Source organism: Nerophis ophidion, linkage group LG26 (assembly GCF_033978795.1).
Source record: "Nerophis ophidion isolate RoL-2023_Sa linkage group LG26, RoL_Noph_v1.0, whole genome shotgun sequence".
Taxonomy (NCBI): domain Eukaryota; kingdom Metazoa; phylum Chordata; class Actinopteri; order Syngnathiformes; family Syngnathidae; genus Nerophis; species Nerophis ophidion.
Window position 1 is genome coordinate 1,700,074 of NC_084636.1, and position 15,110 is coordinate 1,715,183.

Consider the following 15,110-nt stretch of genomic DNA (forward strand, 5'->3'; position numbering starts at 1 on the left):
TCTTTTTTGTCACTTTTGCCAGCTTTTTTGAAACATGTTGCAGGCATCAAATTCCAAATGAGCTAATATTTGCCAAAAATAACAACATTTCTCAGTGTGAATGTGAAATATCTTGTCTTTGCAGTCTATTTAATTGAATATAAGTTGAAAAGGATTTGTTGTATTCTCTTTTTATTTACCTTTTACACGAGGTGACAACTTCACTGCTTTTAGCTTTTGTATATCAAGACAAACACAAAGTTTTACATACATGACAAATGTAGCAAGTCATTAAAAACGACAGAGACAAGAATAATTCAAGTCTGCTTCTTTGTACTTCTTGAGTTGCGCAAGTTTAAACGCGACAAACGAACATGTTGGAAACATGTCTGAGTATCCACGCACCTCTGCCTTCTCCCCGAGTAGTTCTTCTTTGACGGCTCTCTCCTCTTCTTTGGTCATCCTCTTCTCGTGCTTCTTGAAGTACTTCCTCTTCCTGGCCTGCAGGTTGAACCAGGTGTAGGCGAAGGCGCGGACTTGCGGCAGCAGAGCCTCGATGAACGGATGGAACTCATCCTGCGAGACAAAGACACGGTCAGAGTCCGCCTCGCAGTCCGGCTTTAAACTCCTACCCAATATGGACAGCTTGGAAAACCAGCGTTTTGGGGAAAAAAAGTATGCCCCATGTTTTCATAAGGCATTACAGTGGCACACCTAGGTGCATATTGGACTTGTTTTCATCAGAAAAAGAGATTGTGGGGACATTGTTGATTGTCATGTCATGTTCGGATGTACTTTGTGGACACCATCTGCTCCACACGCTGTAAGTCTTTGCTGTCGTCCAGCATTCTGTTTTTGTTTACTTTGTCGCCAGTTCAGTTTTAGTTTCGTTCTGCATAGCCTTCCCTAAGTTTCAATGCCTTTTCTTAGCGGCGCTCACCTTTTGTTTATTTTTGCTTTAAGCATTAGACACCTTTTTACCTGCACCCTGCCTCCCGCTGTTGTCTGCATATCAATCAATCAGTGTTTACTTATATTGCCCTAAATCACTAGTGTCTCAAAGGGCTGCACAAACCACTACCACATCCTCGGTAGGCCCACATAAGGGCAAGGAAAACTCACACCCAGTGGGACATCGGTGACAATAATGACTATGAGAACCTTGGAGAGGAGGAAAGCAATGGATGTCGAGCGGTTCTAACATGATACTGTGAAAGTTCAATCCATAATGGATCCACACAGTCGCGAGATGCCAGTCCAAAGCGGATCCAACACAGCAGCGAGAGTCCCGTTCACAGCGGAGCCAGCAGGAAAACATCCCAAGCGGAGGCAGATCAGCAGTGCAGAGATGTCCCCAGGCAAGCTGTACATGGCCACCGGATCGGACCGGACCCCCAATATCACCGGATATTGTGATCACGACAAACCATTGTCGTCTTACACACGTGTTCTCCACATCTACAAAGCAATTAGCTACCTGCTGCCACCTACTGATATGGAAGAGTATTACAGGGTTACTCTGCCTATCTCTAGACAGCACCGACACTCAACAACAGCACATTGTTTGCGGATTCTAATTCCTGGTTTGCAAAAAATATTTTTAACCCAAATAGGTGAAAATAGATAGTCTCCCACAGCATACTAGACTGTATCTCACAGCACACTTGTACAGTGGTTGGAAAAACACTGATGTAGACCACAAGGAAGTCTTTTACATTTAGAAAAAAAAAAATAATATGACTCAGTATAGCTCGGTTGGTAGAGTGGCCGTGCCAGCAACTTGAGGGTTGCAGGTTCAATCTCCGCTTCCGCCATCCTAGATACTGCCGTTGTGTCCTTGGGCAAGACACTTTACCCACCTGCTCCCAGTGCCACCCACACTGCTTTAAATGTAACTTAGATATTGGGTTTCACTATGTAATGCGCTTTGAGTCACTAGAGAAAAAAAGCGCTATATAATTATAATTCACACCTTTATTGCGGCCTATAATCCGGTGCGGCTTACATATGAAAAAAGATCAAATATAGACAGTGCGCTTTATAATCCGGTGTTGCCTATGGTCCAGAAAGTATGGTGCAAAGTTTAGCTTCTGTTTTACTTCTTATACTATCTCGTTTATGAACTCTGTACTTAAAGAAGACATCAGAGAGTAAGTCCGTATTCCTTTCCATGAGTCTCACTTGTTGTTTTTATTGTATTGCCTTCACAGTATTGGGGCGGTATAGCTCGGTTGGTAGAGGGGCCGTGCAAGCAACTTGAGGGTTCCAGGTTCGATCCCCGCTTATGCCATCCCGGTCACTGCCGTTGTGTCCTTGGGCAAGACACTTTGCCAGTCTACTCCCAGTGCCACCCATTCTGCTTTAAAAATGTAACTTAGATATTGGCTTTCACCATGTAAAGCGCTTTGAGTCACTAGAGAAAAGCGCTACATAAATTTAATTCACTTCACTTCACCTTCTGAGCTAGTATCCCAATACTTTTGGCTAACTACTTTCTTTATTCACACTAAAAACATATACAGGCCAAACTCCAAAAAATGTGAATATCATGCAAAGGTTAATTTAATCCACAAAAATAGATGTTTACAAGATGGAAACCGGCGGTATAGCTCGGTTGGTAGAGTGGCCATGCCAGCAACTTGAGGGTTGCAGGTTCGATTCCCGCTTACGCCATCCTAGTCACTGCCGTTGTGTCCTTGGGCAAGGCAATTTACCCACCTGCTCCCAGTGCCACCCACACTGCTTTAAATGTAACTTAGATATTGGGTTTCACTATGTAAAAGCGCTTTGAGTCACTAGAGAAAAGCGCTATATAAATACAATTCACTTAACAAGTAATATAAGATAGTCTTAGTACAGTATTTCAAGATATAATTTTGATGATTACGGTTTAGTTTATGAAAACCTCGAATTAAAAATCCCAGAAAATTGGGGGTTTTCAAAACATGATCATCAAAATTATAACACATTGTGTGTAATGAGTTTATATCACATTTTAGGTCCATTTTTGCTGACATGAAGGGACTTTTGCAGGATATTCTAACGGTTTTGAGTTTATACTTGATCTTATTAGGAAATTATGTTTTCAAGGCTCGCTTCAACTTAACAAATATCGGGGAACACGCCTTTGCTTGGAAAGTGGTAGTATGTTAAGTCAGGTGAGACTACACACACACACACACACACACACACAAACACACACTCACACACACGCACACGCGCACACACGCACATACAGACTGAACAAGCAGAGATGTGAGTTTAAGATGTGACGTATGTAAAACGTGACTGCTGAACACACACAACTTGTACACGAGTGCATGTCTTATGTGTTCACACACCACATTTTGAGCATTTAGACCTGTGGTTCTCAAAGTACAGTGTTGTATTTTCCAATATTCTTTTTTTTTTGCTAGCCGAAAATGCATAATAAAGAACGGAAAAAACATATATACGTCGCACTGGAGTATACTGTAAGTCGCATTTTTGGGGGAAATTTGTTGAATTTAATTTTAGGGAAAACCTTGTTACATTGTTTAATGCATCCAGCGGGGCATCACAACAAAAATAGGCATAATAATGTGTTCATTCCATGACTGTATCGGTTGATATCGGTAATGAAGAGTTGGACAATATCAGAATACTGGATATCAGCAATAAAGCCATTATCGGACATCTCTAATTATTGCTGTTTAGTAATCAATTTTATAATCGTACATGTCCAAAATTGCGAAACATCTAAAAATCGATTATTTCCCCCACCTGTCCAAGGGAGCATGCTCGTTAGGGGGGTGAATCTGTGGACACCTAATGATTCCATCCCATTTTGATTCCTGAGGTGACAATTCCATTCAGAATGAATCCTCCATTCAACACGATTCTCGATTCAAACCCCTTTTCGCAATGTATTATTAGGTATAAAAATCATAATATTTTCATACCTTGTTAAAGGTAAGAAAAGCTCCTGGAGATAGCCTTGAAGCATCCATCCATCCATTTCCTACCGCTTAATCCCTTTAGGGTCACGGGGGGCACTGGTGCCTACTTGAAACGTATTCAGGGTCCACCAGGCCCATTGCAAAGGACCCTATTGAAACTGGTGCGTTTTATTATTATTATTCTTTCTTTCTTTCTTTATTGCGCACCTATGCGCTGTAATTTGACCCCCTTAACATGCTTCAAAACTCACCAAATTTGACACACACATCGGTCTGGCATGCCTTCTCAACTAATTAGGCAGCAAAACCAGAAAAATCAAAATTGCGCGCTAGCGCCCCCTAGGAAGGAAAGAAAAACAGACTGCTTGTAACGGTCTAGCCTTCAAAGAACCCCTGCTCAAATTTTCCTGAAAAATGTAATTTTTGCCTCTCTGAGCTGTAATTTGACCCCCTTAAAATGCTTCAAAGTGCAAGTTAAAGCTCTACTATGCAAAGCGAAAGCCATTTATCAACAACATCCAGAAACGCTTATCTGTAAATTCACCCCCTTAACATGCTTCAAAACTCACCAAATTTGACACACACATCGGTATGGCATGCCTTCTCAACTTATTAGGCAGCCAAACCAGAAAAATCTAAATTGCGCGCTAGCGCCCCCTAGGAAGGAAAGAAAAACAGACTGCTTGTAACTTCCGTTAGGAATGTCGTACAGACATGAAACAAAAACTGTCACGTAGGTCTAACTTAGACCTACATTTCATAATGCTACCTTCTAGGGCAGAAATCAACAGGAAGTTGGCAAAAACCCCTTCAAAACAAAATTTTCGCAAAAAATTCAATTTTTGCCTCTTTGAGCTTAAATTTGACCCCCTTAAGATGCTTCAAAACTCACCAAACTTGGCACACACATCAGGACTGGCAGAAATTGCGATCTAGCCTTCAAAGAACCCCTGCTCAATTTTTTCTGAAAAATGTCATTTTTGCCTCTTTGAGCTTTAATTCGACCCCCTTAAAATGCTTCAAAGTGCAAGTTAAAGCTCTACTATGCAAAGCGAAAGCCACTTATCAACAACATCCAGAAACGCTTATCTGTAAATTCACCCCCTTAACATGCTTCAAAACTCACCAAATTTTACACACACATCAGGACTGGCAAAAAAGGCCATCCAATCAAAAACCAAACCCTAAAAATCAAAATTGCGCTCTAGCGCCCCCTAGGAAAAAACACAGACAAAAATGCTTGTAACTTCTGTTAGGAATGTCGTAGAGACATGAAACGAAAACCTCTATGTAGGTCTGACTAAGACCAGGGCTTGAGTCGCGGGGGCAGCAGCTAAAGGCGGACCCGACCAACGCTGCTTGCAGCTTTAATTTAAAAATTGATTCTTATTAGAAAAATTGAAATTTCATTTTTTTTTTTTTTACATAGATTTTGAAGAAATCGTGAATCGATTCAGAATCGGGATGAATGAGAATCGCAATTCAAATGTGAATCGTTTTTTTATGCGCATCCTTAATGGTCGTGTAGTCGTGCAAATGTATCATGTACAGCACCGCAAACATCCAAACTATTATGTTAACCGCAAGCGTGCGTTAATTTATTATTAACTTATTCTACTTAAATAATATGGAAGAAACCAAATGATAACAAGAAAATAATTCATGTGGTGGTAAATTGATCCAAAAAAGAGTAAACAGCTAAATAATAACAACCAAGACTCAATCTATCAACACCTTGCATTATTGCAGAAAATGTTGATATTATGAAATAAAAAAATGTTCAGGGTAGCAAAATAAGTGGCCGCTATGTACAAAATACATACTACTTTTTTTTTAGCAAGGAAGGAAGAGTTTGTCTGACTTTAGGGTGGCTAACCTTCCCTTTGAAAAACTGAATTGTCCTGTATTTGTAAACAAAAGTACGCGATCCGTGTTGAGCTGTCAAAGGATGCACTTTGTCCTGTAATTTTTTCATCGTGAAAATTAAAAATACTCTGCAAAATATCAATAGATTCTTTCAAACGCCAATAGCTTCACAAGTCTGCAGCAGTTTAAGCCAGGCCTGCAATTATTTGGACTACGGGGGCCAAATTTTGAGAAAAACGTGGGTCCGAGGGCTTGTGCATTAAATGTCTGAGATGCTCTGCAATAATATTGAATGAAAATGCTTTCAAGAAAACTTCAAAGATGCATCGCCTTCATCCATCCATCCATTTCCTACTGCTTGTCCCTTTTGGGATGGCGGGGGCTGCTGGAGCCTATCTCAGCTGCAGTCGGGCGGAAGGCGGTGTACACCCTGGACAAGTCACCACCTCATCGCGGGCCCATCACAGATAGTCTACTACACTTGATATTTTAGTCGACAAAATTTAATGTTATTCATCCATCCATTTTCTACCGCTTGTCCCTTTTTGGGTCCCTGGAGCCTATCTCAGCTGCATTGGGGCGGAATGCGTGTACACCCTGGACAAGTCACCACCTCATCGCGGGGCCATCACAGATAGTCTACTACACTTGATATTTTAGTCGACAAAATTTAATGTTATTCATCCATCCATTTTCTACCGCTTGTCCCTTTTTGGGTCCCTGGAGCCTATCTCAGCTGCATTGGGGCGGAATGCGTGTACACCCTGGACAAGTCACCACCTCATCACAGGGCCAACATAGATAGTCTGCTACACTTGATATTTTAGTTGACATAATTTACTGTAATCCATCCATCCATTTTCTACCGCTTGTCATTTGTAGGGTTACAGGGGGTGCTGGAGCCTATCTCAGCTGCATTGGGGCGTAAGGCGGGGTACACCCTGGACAAGTCGCCACCTCATCGCGGGGCCAAGACAGATAGTCTGCTACACTTGATATTTTAGTCGACAAAATTTACTGTAATCCATCCATCCATTTTCTACCGCTTGTCATTTGTAGGGTCGCAGGGGGTGCTGGAGCCTATCTCAGCTGCATTGGGGCATAAGGTGGGGTACACCCTGGACAAGTCGCCACCTCATCGCAGAGTTACTGTAATTTTAGTCCACAAAAACGTTGAGGGAAAGTCAATTATTTTAGATGACAAAAATACATATTCGTCAGGAGACTATGACTAAAACTAAATGAAAAACAGCTGTCAAAATTAACATTGGTGCCTTAGTTTTTTTTTCCAGGGGACTTGGCAACCCTAACTGACTTCTCTATCTGCATTGTTCACAGTATAATCTTTTTTAGTCTCACTTAAAGGGAGAAAAGAGGAAAACAGCCTTTTGACTAATTCTGCTGCATTTAATGCAGAGTCTCCAAACTAACACATAAGTTATAACTCTTGTCCAACAACATGTTTGCAAGCCAGTCAACAGTAGAAATATCACAACACTTCAATCAACTTTGTTACTCAAGTTGCACTATGAACTCTAGCTGTGACGTCACTTCCGAGTTTCCAAAGAAGCCCTTGCGCCTGCAGTGTCGTGTCGAACAAAAAAAAAAAAAAAAAGCACCGACGCTTCTTTTTTTTGTCCGTCTTTGTTTACCTGACACAGAGCAAGAGGAGACCACATCATGTTGGACGGCAGCAGTATTAGCGCGTCATCGCCTCCTCTTCCGCCCCGAGTCCTCAGATGACTCCGCGTCTTCGCGCCATATTAGGGGACGCGGCGGGAACGGTGGGGATGGCGGGAAAAGAGGAGAGGGAAAAGTTGCTAATGGCGCCGAGGAGCGTGTCACGTCCACGCAGGAAAGAGGCGAGTTGGGATTCAAAAAAATAAAAAGAGAGAAGAGGGATGACGTGGAGGGAGCCCATCCCAGAGAAGTCACTTAAAGCTGCAGATTCACGTGCGGCACTCTTACTAAATAGCATTTCTTTCACTTTCATTTATTTTTGGGTTGGAAAACTTTCACCCCCGCACTTTGCAAAATAGCCAGTCATACAATATCAAGTTTCCTGTTTACTTGAAGAAGCTGTGGCAACTTGCTCAAAGTCGCATTTTATAACCACACAAACATAACAATAAAACCAAAGGTTATTAATCGAACTAGAAGTGGTTTAACAAAACATTTTTAAATGATTTAAAGTGGTAGGGATGTAAAGCTCAAATTAAAGTAGCAATGATTGTCACACACACAATTTAGGTGTGAAGTTTGTCCTCTGCATTTGACTCATCCCCTTGCTCACCGCCTGGGAGGCGAGGGGAACAGTGAGCAGCAGCAATGGCCACGCCCGGGAATCACTTGGATGATTAAACCCACAATTCCAAGCCTTGATGCTGAGTGCCAAGCAGGGAGGTAATGGCTCCCATTTTTATAGTCTGGGTTTGAACTCACAACCTAACGTCTAATCAATGTCAGGTTGTGACGTTGATTTGACCGTTGAATTTCGGTCATTTTCCAACCATTATTCTACAACACAAATACAACGTTGAAACAACATGCTTTTTTAACGTTAATTTAATGACAAGTTGTGACGTTGATTCGACTGTTGGATCTTGGTCAATTTTCAACGAGTACTCGACAACACACATTCAACGAAACAACATGATTTTTGATGATGTTTAATCAATGTCAGGTTGTGGTGTTGATTTGACCATTGAATTTTGGTTATTTTCCGCTCAATATTCTACAAAGCACATACAACGTTGAAACAACATGCTTTTTAACAACGTTTAGTCAATGACAGGTTGTGACGTTGATTTGACCGTTGGATTTTGGTCATTTTTCAACCAGTACTCTAAAACACAAATTCTAGGAAACAACATGATTTTTTGGGCAGAACGGTGAAAAAGGGGTTAGTGCGTCTGCCTCACAATACAAAGGTCCTGACTAGTCCTGGGTTCAATCCCGGACCCGGGATCTTTCTGTGTGGAGTTTCCATGTTCTCCTCGTGAATGGTGGGTTCTACTCCGGCTTCCTCCCACTTCCAAAGACATGCACCTGGGGATAGGCCCCCTCCCACCTCCAAAGAGATACACCTGGGGATAGGCCCCTCCCACCTCCAAAGACATGCACCTGGGGATAGGTTGATTGGCAACACTAAATGGTCCTAGTGTGTGAATGTTGTCTGTCTATCTGTGTTGGACCTGCGATGAGGTGGCGACTTGTCCAGGATGCACCTGGCCTTCAACCCAATTGTAGCTGAGATCCCCAAAGGGAATAAGCGGTATTAATGGATGGATGAACATGATTTTCAATGATGTTTCACGCCCGGGAATCATGGGGTAGACCCAGGACACGTTGGGAAAACCAAGTCTCCCGGCTGGCCTGGGAACGCCTCAGGATCCCCTGGGAAGAGCTGGACCAATTGGCTGGGGAGAGGGAAATCTGGGCTTCCCTGCTTAGGCTGTTGCCCCCGCGACCCGACCCCGGATAAGCGGAAGAAGATGGATGGATGGAATCATTTAGTGATTTAACCCCCAATTCCAACCCTTGATGCTGAGTGCCAAGCAGGGAGTAAGGATAAACAGCAATTGACAAACCGTGAGGAAACTCCCCACACTTAGTATTATTATTTTAAATGTAAATCCTCCTGATTAGCAACACTTTTATAAACGCTGCTCCTTTAGCGACTGGAGACGCAAGCTAATGCTAACGTGAAAACAAGAGACACGAAGGTCTTTCTTCTTTAAAAGAGGACACTGCCCAATCTAAAACTCGTATAAACACATCACTGCCTGAGCAACTAAGATATTTAATTGCGTACAATGAACATACAGGCTGTGCTTGCTGACAGATGGATGGATACTCCAAGCAACATGACAACAGAAAGTCAATTTGCGTGACTTCACCCAACACACGTTTTTGCCTTCATCATTAAAAAAAAAAACACTAACACATTTGTACATATTAAAATGCATAACATGGCTCTTAAGTAGAAAGAACATTATTATTATATAACATATTTCTTCTGCCCAAAAAATAATATTGTGTGACTATTTACATATCGTATTTAATTTGTTTGTCCTGGTTCGATCCCCACCTTTTACCAACCTAGTAACATCTGTTGTGTCCTTGAGCAAGACACTTCACCCTTGCTCCTGATGGGTGGTGGTTAGGGCCTTGCATGGCAGCTCCCTCCATCAGTGTGTGAATGTGGCAATAGTGTCAAAGCGTATTTACAAAAGAGTTATTTTAAGTTTTGTCAGAGTACATTCCACAATACAGTGACAATAACTGTGTTGTGAAATGTTCATATTGTTGCACAATACACAAAAGCATTAGCAGAGAAGCAACTCATTTTAAATAGACCAGGGGTATCCAAACCACAGCCTGCGGGCCAAATGCGGTGTGCCGGTATTTCCAATTTGGCCCACGAAACAAAGGCAGGCTTTAAACTTCAATATGCAACTGGTCTTTGGGGAGTGTTTTCATATTTCATTTTAATACCCAGGGAGCTGAGGGGTGGCCACTTGCCGCCTGCCTATAAACAATGTGAGAAACTCGTGTCGCTGACCCTAACGATATTATCTTGACTTTACAAGCACAGCATTCATTTATATAACCCAATCCAAACAACCTTTCCTAGTCATGATGCAGCACAAACATTTGACAAATATAGTCACACCTAACACAACCTGTTTACTGAACTTTGTGGCTATTATTTAAAAAAACACCCCATCACCATAAAATTGTTTAAATTACAACTATTTAAATCCAAAAATGCTTTATACTCTCTCCCCACTTATCCATGTTTGACTTTTAGATGCATGGTATTTCTGATTGATTACAAAGCTTTAAAGAGGTAGTCACGGAAGAAAAGAAGGTAGGAGGTGAACTTCCACATACTTTTAATATTCGATTTTAATAATGATGAATTATATCCATTATATCATTAAAATATGTAAAACACACACACATATACATATAAACAGTAAATCTACATGTATAAATCCATCCATTCATTTTCTACTGCTTGTCTCTTTTGGGGGTCGCCTATCTGATACATATATATACTGTGTATATATATATATATATATATATATATATATATATCCATCCATTTTCTACCGCCTGTCGCGATGGTACCTATCTCAGCTACAATCGGGCGGAAGGCTCTTTATATATATATATATATATATATATATATATTATATATATATACACACATACATATATATATATACATACATACTGTATATACATATATATATACACATTGATATATATCAATACATACATACATATATATACATTGATATGCATATATATTATATATATACATTGATGTATATATATATATATATATGCGTGTGTATATATATCAATGTATGTATGTATATATGTGTGTGTACATATATATATACATATATATATATACATACATATACACACACACACACACATATATGCATATATATATATATATATATATATATATATATGATTACTTTGCATGCAGTCAGCTTTTGGCCCCGACCAAATTTTTTATCCCAATGCAGCCCCCCGTTCAAAAAGTCTGGACACCCCTGCGATGGACCACACATTCAATGCTAGCTAACGTTAGCTCGACAAATCGTTATCATTAACCAAAAACAACAAAGTTTTTTTTTTCTACACTTAAAACACTTATTTGTGGTGAATGTGGTTTGTTGGTCAGCACAGATTGTTTTATAGACCGTCTTCACGCCGCTTTCTGACTGTCTTTAGGATGCAACATTTTGCAGGTTTTTCAGGTTGAAATCCTCTTCCAAGCCGACCCCCACCCCCCTGTCTGTGTCAAGTCCCGTCAGCCATGTTGTACTTTTTGCAAGTTAAAACTATGCGCTACTTTTTCTTCAAATGGCCAAAACAGCGAGGGATTTAAGCATGCATGTGCATGTATGAGCCAGTCTGCTTATTGACCACGACAGACTACAACTGAATAAAAATAGCGGACTCCTGTAAAGCTCTTCTGGTATACCTCGACCATATTTGGACCATATATGACAAAACTAAGGCAAAATACGGCACCTAAGTCTCAAATTCCCAACGAGTCGTTGGAGCAAGTTAGGAAGAAGGCAAGATTGTTTTATGAATACCTCCATGGATTTCCCTTTTTCGGAACATATCCCAAATACACAAAAACATATACCGACAGGTAAGAAAAGTTGGTGTTTCATTATAGGCCCACTTTAACACTTCATACTTCTTTTTACACTTGAACGGCACATATTAATGTCAAAATGTGGCAAACGTTGCCTGTAAACCTTACAAAGTGTTTAGAACAGCCACGGTTTGAGTCAGATGTTGTCCATTACTTACCACATGGGAAACACTTCCAAAGTAAAAGCAGCTCGCAGTTTTGTGCAACATTGTGACGACTATACCAAAATAACTGAGCCACGCCAAGTGGAACGTTCTTTCGGCGACAAAATGACTCGCGCTGTCGTCGTCTCCAGATGCCTTTTCTACAACATTGTTGCAAGTATGCAGTGAACACTTCAAATGTTTTGTTATGCTGCCTGCAGAACCTGGAGAGCAATAAAACCTTGATGGGCCCACTCAGGACTTTTAGCAGAGGCGAACGTGTGCAAACAAGTTGTGATCTTGAATGCACCCTGTACTAAAACTATCAGGGGTGTCCAAACTTTTTCCACTGAGGGCTGTACACTGAAAAATCAAAGCCAGCAGGGGCCATTTATTTTAAAAACCAATACAATATATGTATAAAAAATGCACAGTTAGGCCTCCACTCAGGCTTGATCCCGGGGACCCCAAAGGGTTTTGTAAAAATAAAATGTTAAAAATGTGTCATTATTCAGTATTATTATTTTTATTATTATTCAAGTTTTACATCTCTAGATCAACATTAGATCTATCTGTCAATATGACATTTGTAAAGATTTAAGTTGTATGCTCTTTTTGTCAGAGAAAACCATGTTTTTTATGTAAAAAAAACACAAAATAGGCAATATTTTCACCCAATACAATTTTAAGTAGAATATTTGAGATTATATAATAATTGGAGCCGTAAAAAGGTCAACAACTCATAACACCATTGATTTTAATTCACTATTATCATTTGTGCAATGACACTTAAAAACAAAACACACTGATCCTAAGGGGTCTTACTCATTCAAGTGTTAGAAAATAAATAATATATATATTTTTTTACTGTTTACTTTTAACACAATGGTCTCGAGATCAACTTCAGATCTATTTCTCTATTCTAAGTTTTTTTTGTAGTTTGTTTTTTTGTTTTAGGCCCTTCTTTGAAAAAAAAACAGCTCAGTTTTTTTATATGGTAAACACAAAATATGCAACATTTGCCCCCAAATGTGACGTAATTGTAGCCTTGAATTGGTCAATAATTCATAATTGATTTTGATTCACTGTTTTTTTTTTTTAAAAGGGGAACATTATCACAATTTCAGAAGGGTAAAACCAATAAAAATCATTTCCCGGCGGCTTATTTTATTTTTCAAAGTTTTTTTTTAAATTTTACCCATCATGGAATATCCCGAAAAAAGCTTTAAAGTGCCTGATTTTCGCTATCTGTAAATCTACCCGTCCATTTTCCTGTGACGTCACTGTGTGACACCAACACAAACAAACATGACAGATAGAACAGAAAGATATAGCGACGTTAGCTCGGATTCAGACTCGGATTTCAGCGGCTTAAGCAAATTCAACAGACTACGCATGTATTGAAACGGATGGTTGGAGTGTGGAGGCAGATAGCGAAAACAAAACTGAAGAAGAAACTGAAGCTATTGAGCCATATCACGACAGACAAAGGCAACGGGGACGAATTCGGCGATCGCCTTCTAACCAACGATTGCATCTTTTGACCACTGGAGCAACTTAAATCCGTCGATTGGTAAGTGTTTGTTTGGCATTAGATGTGGGTGGAGGGAAAGGCTGGATGCAAATATAGCTACAAATGTACATACAGCTAGCCTAAATAGCATGTTAGCATCGATTAGCTGGCAGTCATGCCGTGACCAAATATGTCTGATTAGCACATAAGTCAATAACATCAACAAAACTCACCTTTGTGGATTTGTTGACTTTATTGTTGGAAATGCATCTGCTTTGAGTGTCGCAGGATATCCACACATAAATGATAAATGGGTTGTACTTGTATAGCGCTTTTCTACCTTCAAGGTACTCAAAGCGCTTTGACACTACTTCCACATTTACCCATTCACCCACACATTCACACACTGATGGAGGGAGCTGCCATGCAAGGCGCCAACCAGCACCCATCAGGAGCAAGGGTGAAGTGTCTTGCTCAGGACACAACGGACGTGACAAGGTTGGTACTAGGTGGGATTTGAACCAGGGACCCTCGGGTTGCGCACGGCCACTCTCCCACTGCGCCACGCCGTCCCTATCATCTCTGTCGTAGCATCGCTATAATCAGTAAAATGTGCAGCACAAACGAGGGACTTTCGCCTCCTTTGACACTGATGCAACTTAAATCTGTCGATTGGTATGTGTTTGTTTGGCATTAAATCTGGGTTGAGGGAAAGGCTGGATGCAAATATAGCTACAAATGAGGCATAACAATGCAATACGTACATACAGCTAGCCTAAATAGCATGTTAGCATCGATTAGCATGCCGTGCTAATCACTCCACGTAAGTCAACTTAAATCCATCCCTGATCGTGTTGTTACAACCTCCGACAACACACCGACGAGACAAGGTACGGAAAACAGTCGAAAATACGGAAAATAACAGAGCTGATTTGACTTGGTGTGTGTAATGTGTTTGAGAAAATGGCGGATTGCTTCCCGTTGTAACGTCACAGGTGAAAGGTCATCGAACAATTGAAAGGTGTTCAAATCGCCAAATTCACCCTTTTAGAGTTCAGGAATTGGTTAAAAAAACATATGGTCTTTTTTCTGCAACATCAAGGTATATATTGACGCTTACATAGGTCTGCTGATAATGTTCCCCTTTAAAGAAAGAAACAGCCTGCATGGCAGCTTTGTGTTATCAGACTAAACATTGCATCCTGTTCTTGTTACATTTCACTTGTTTGCTCTTTTATACCACTTTTTATGTTTTTAATTGTTTTCCATAGTATTTTTAAAATGTGCTGTGGGGCCGTTAAAAAATGACCTGCGGGCCACAAATGGCCCCCGGGCCGCACTTTGTACACCGCTGCTGTATATTTATTAGTAGTATTTATTAAGGATGTATTTTGTACAGCAGGCATAGAGTGTGGAGGTTCAAATAAACATTTTCACTTCAAGCCGTAAACAGTGACTTGGCCTTTTGTCTTTGTGTG

General features: G+C 40.5%; 1 protein-coding gene across 2 annotated transcripts in view; it reads right to left on the reverse strand.

The window, feature by feature from the left end:
* Positions 1-12,380, reverse strand: part of nfic (nuclear factor I/C) — a 50,571-nt gene extending 38,191 nt beyond the window's left edge. Inside the window, exons 1-2 of one of the 2 annotated variants that reach the window (XM_061888133.1) lie at positions 12,135-12,380; positions 385-555 (exon numbers count right to left, since the gene is read on the reverse strand). In XM_061888133.1, the coding sequence (XP_061744117.1) occupies positions 385-555; positions 12,135-12,185 (222 nt within the window). In that variant the 5' untranslated portion in view covers positions 12,186-12,380. Of the gene's footprint in view, positions 1-384; positions 556-7,435; positions 7,727-12,134 lie in introns of those variants that run through there. The other variant, XM_061888132.1, reaches the window with a different exon arrangement.
* Positions 12,381-15,110: the final 2,730 nt, after the last annotated feature.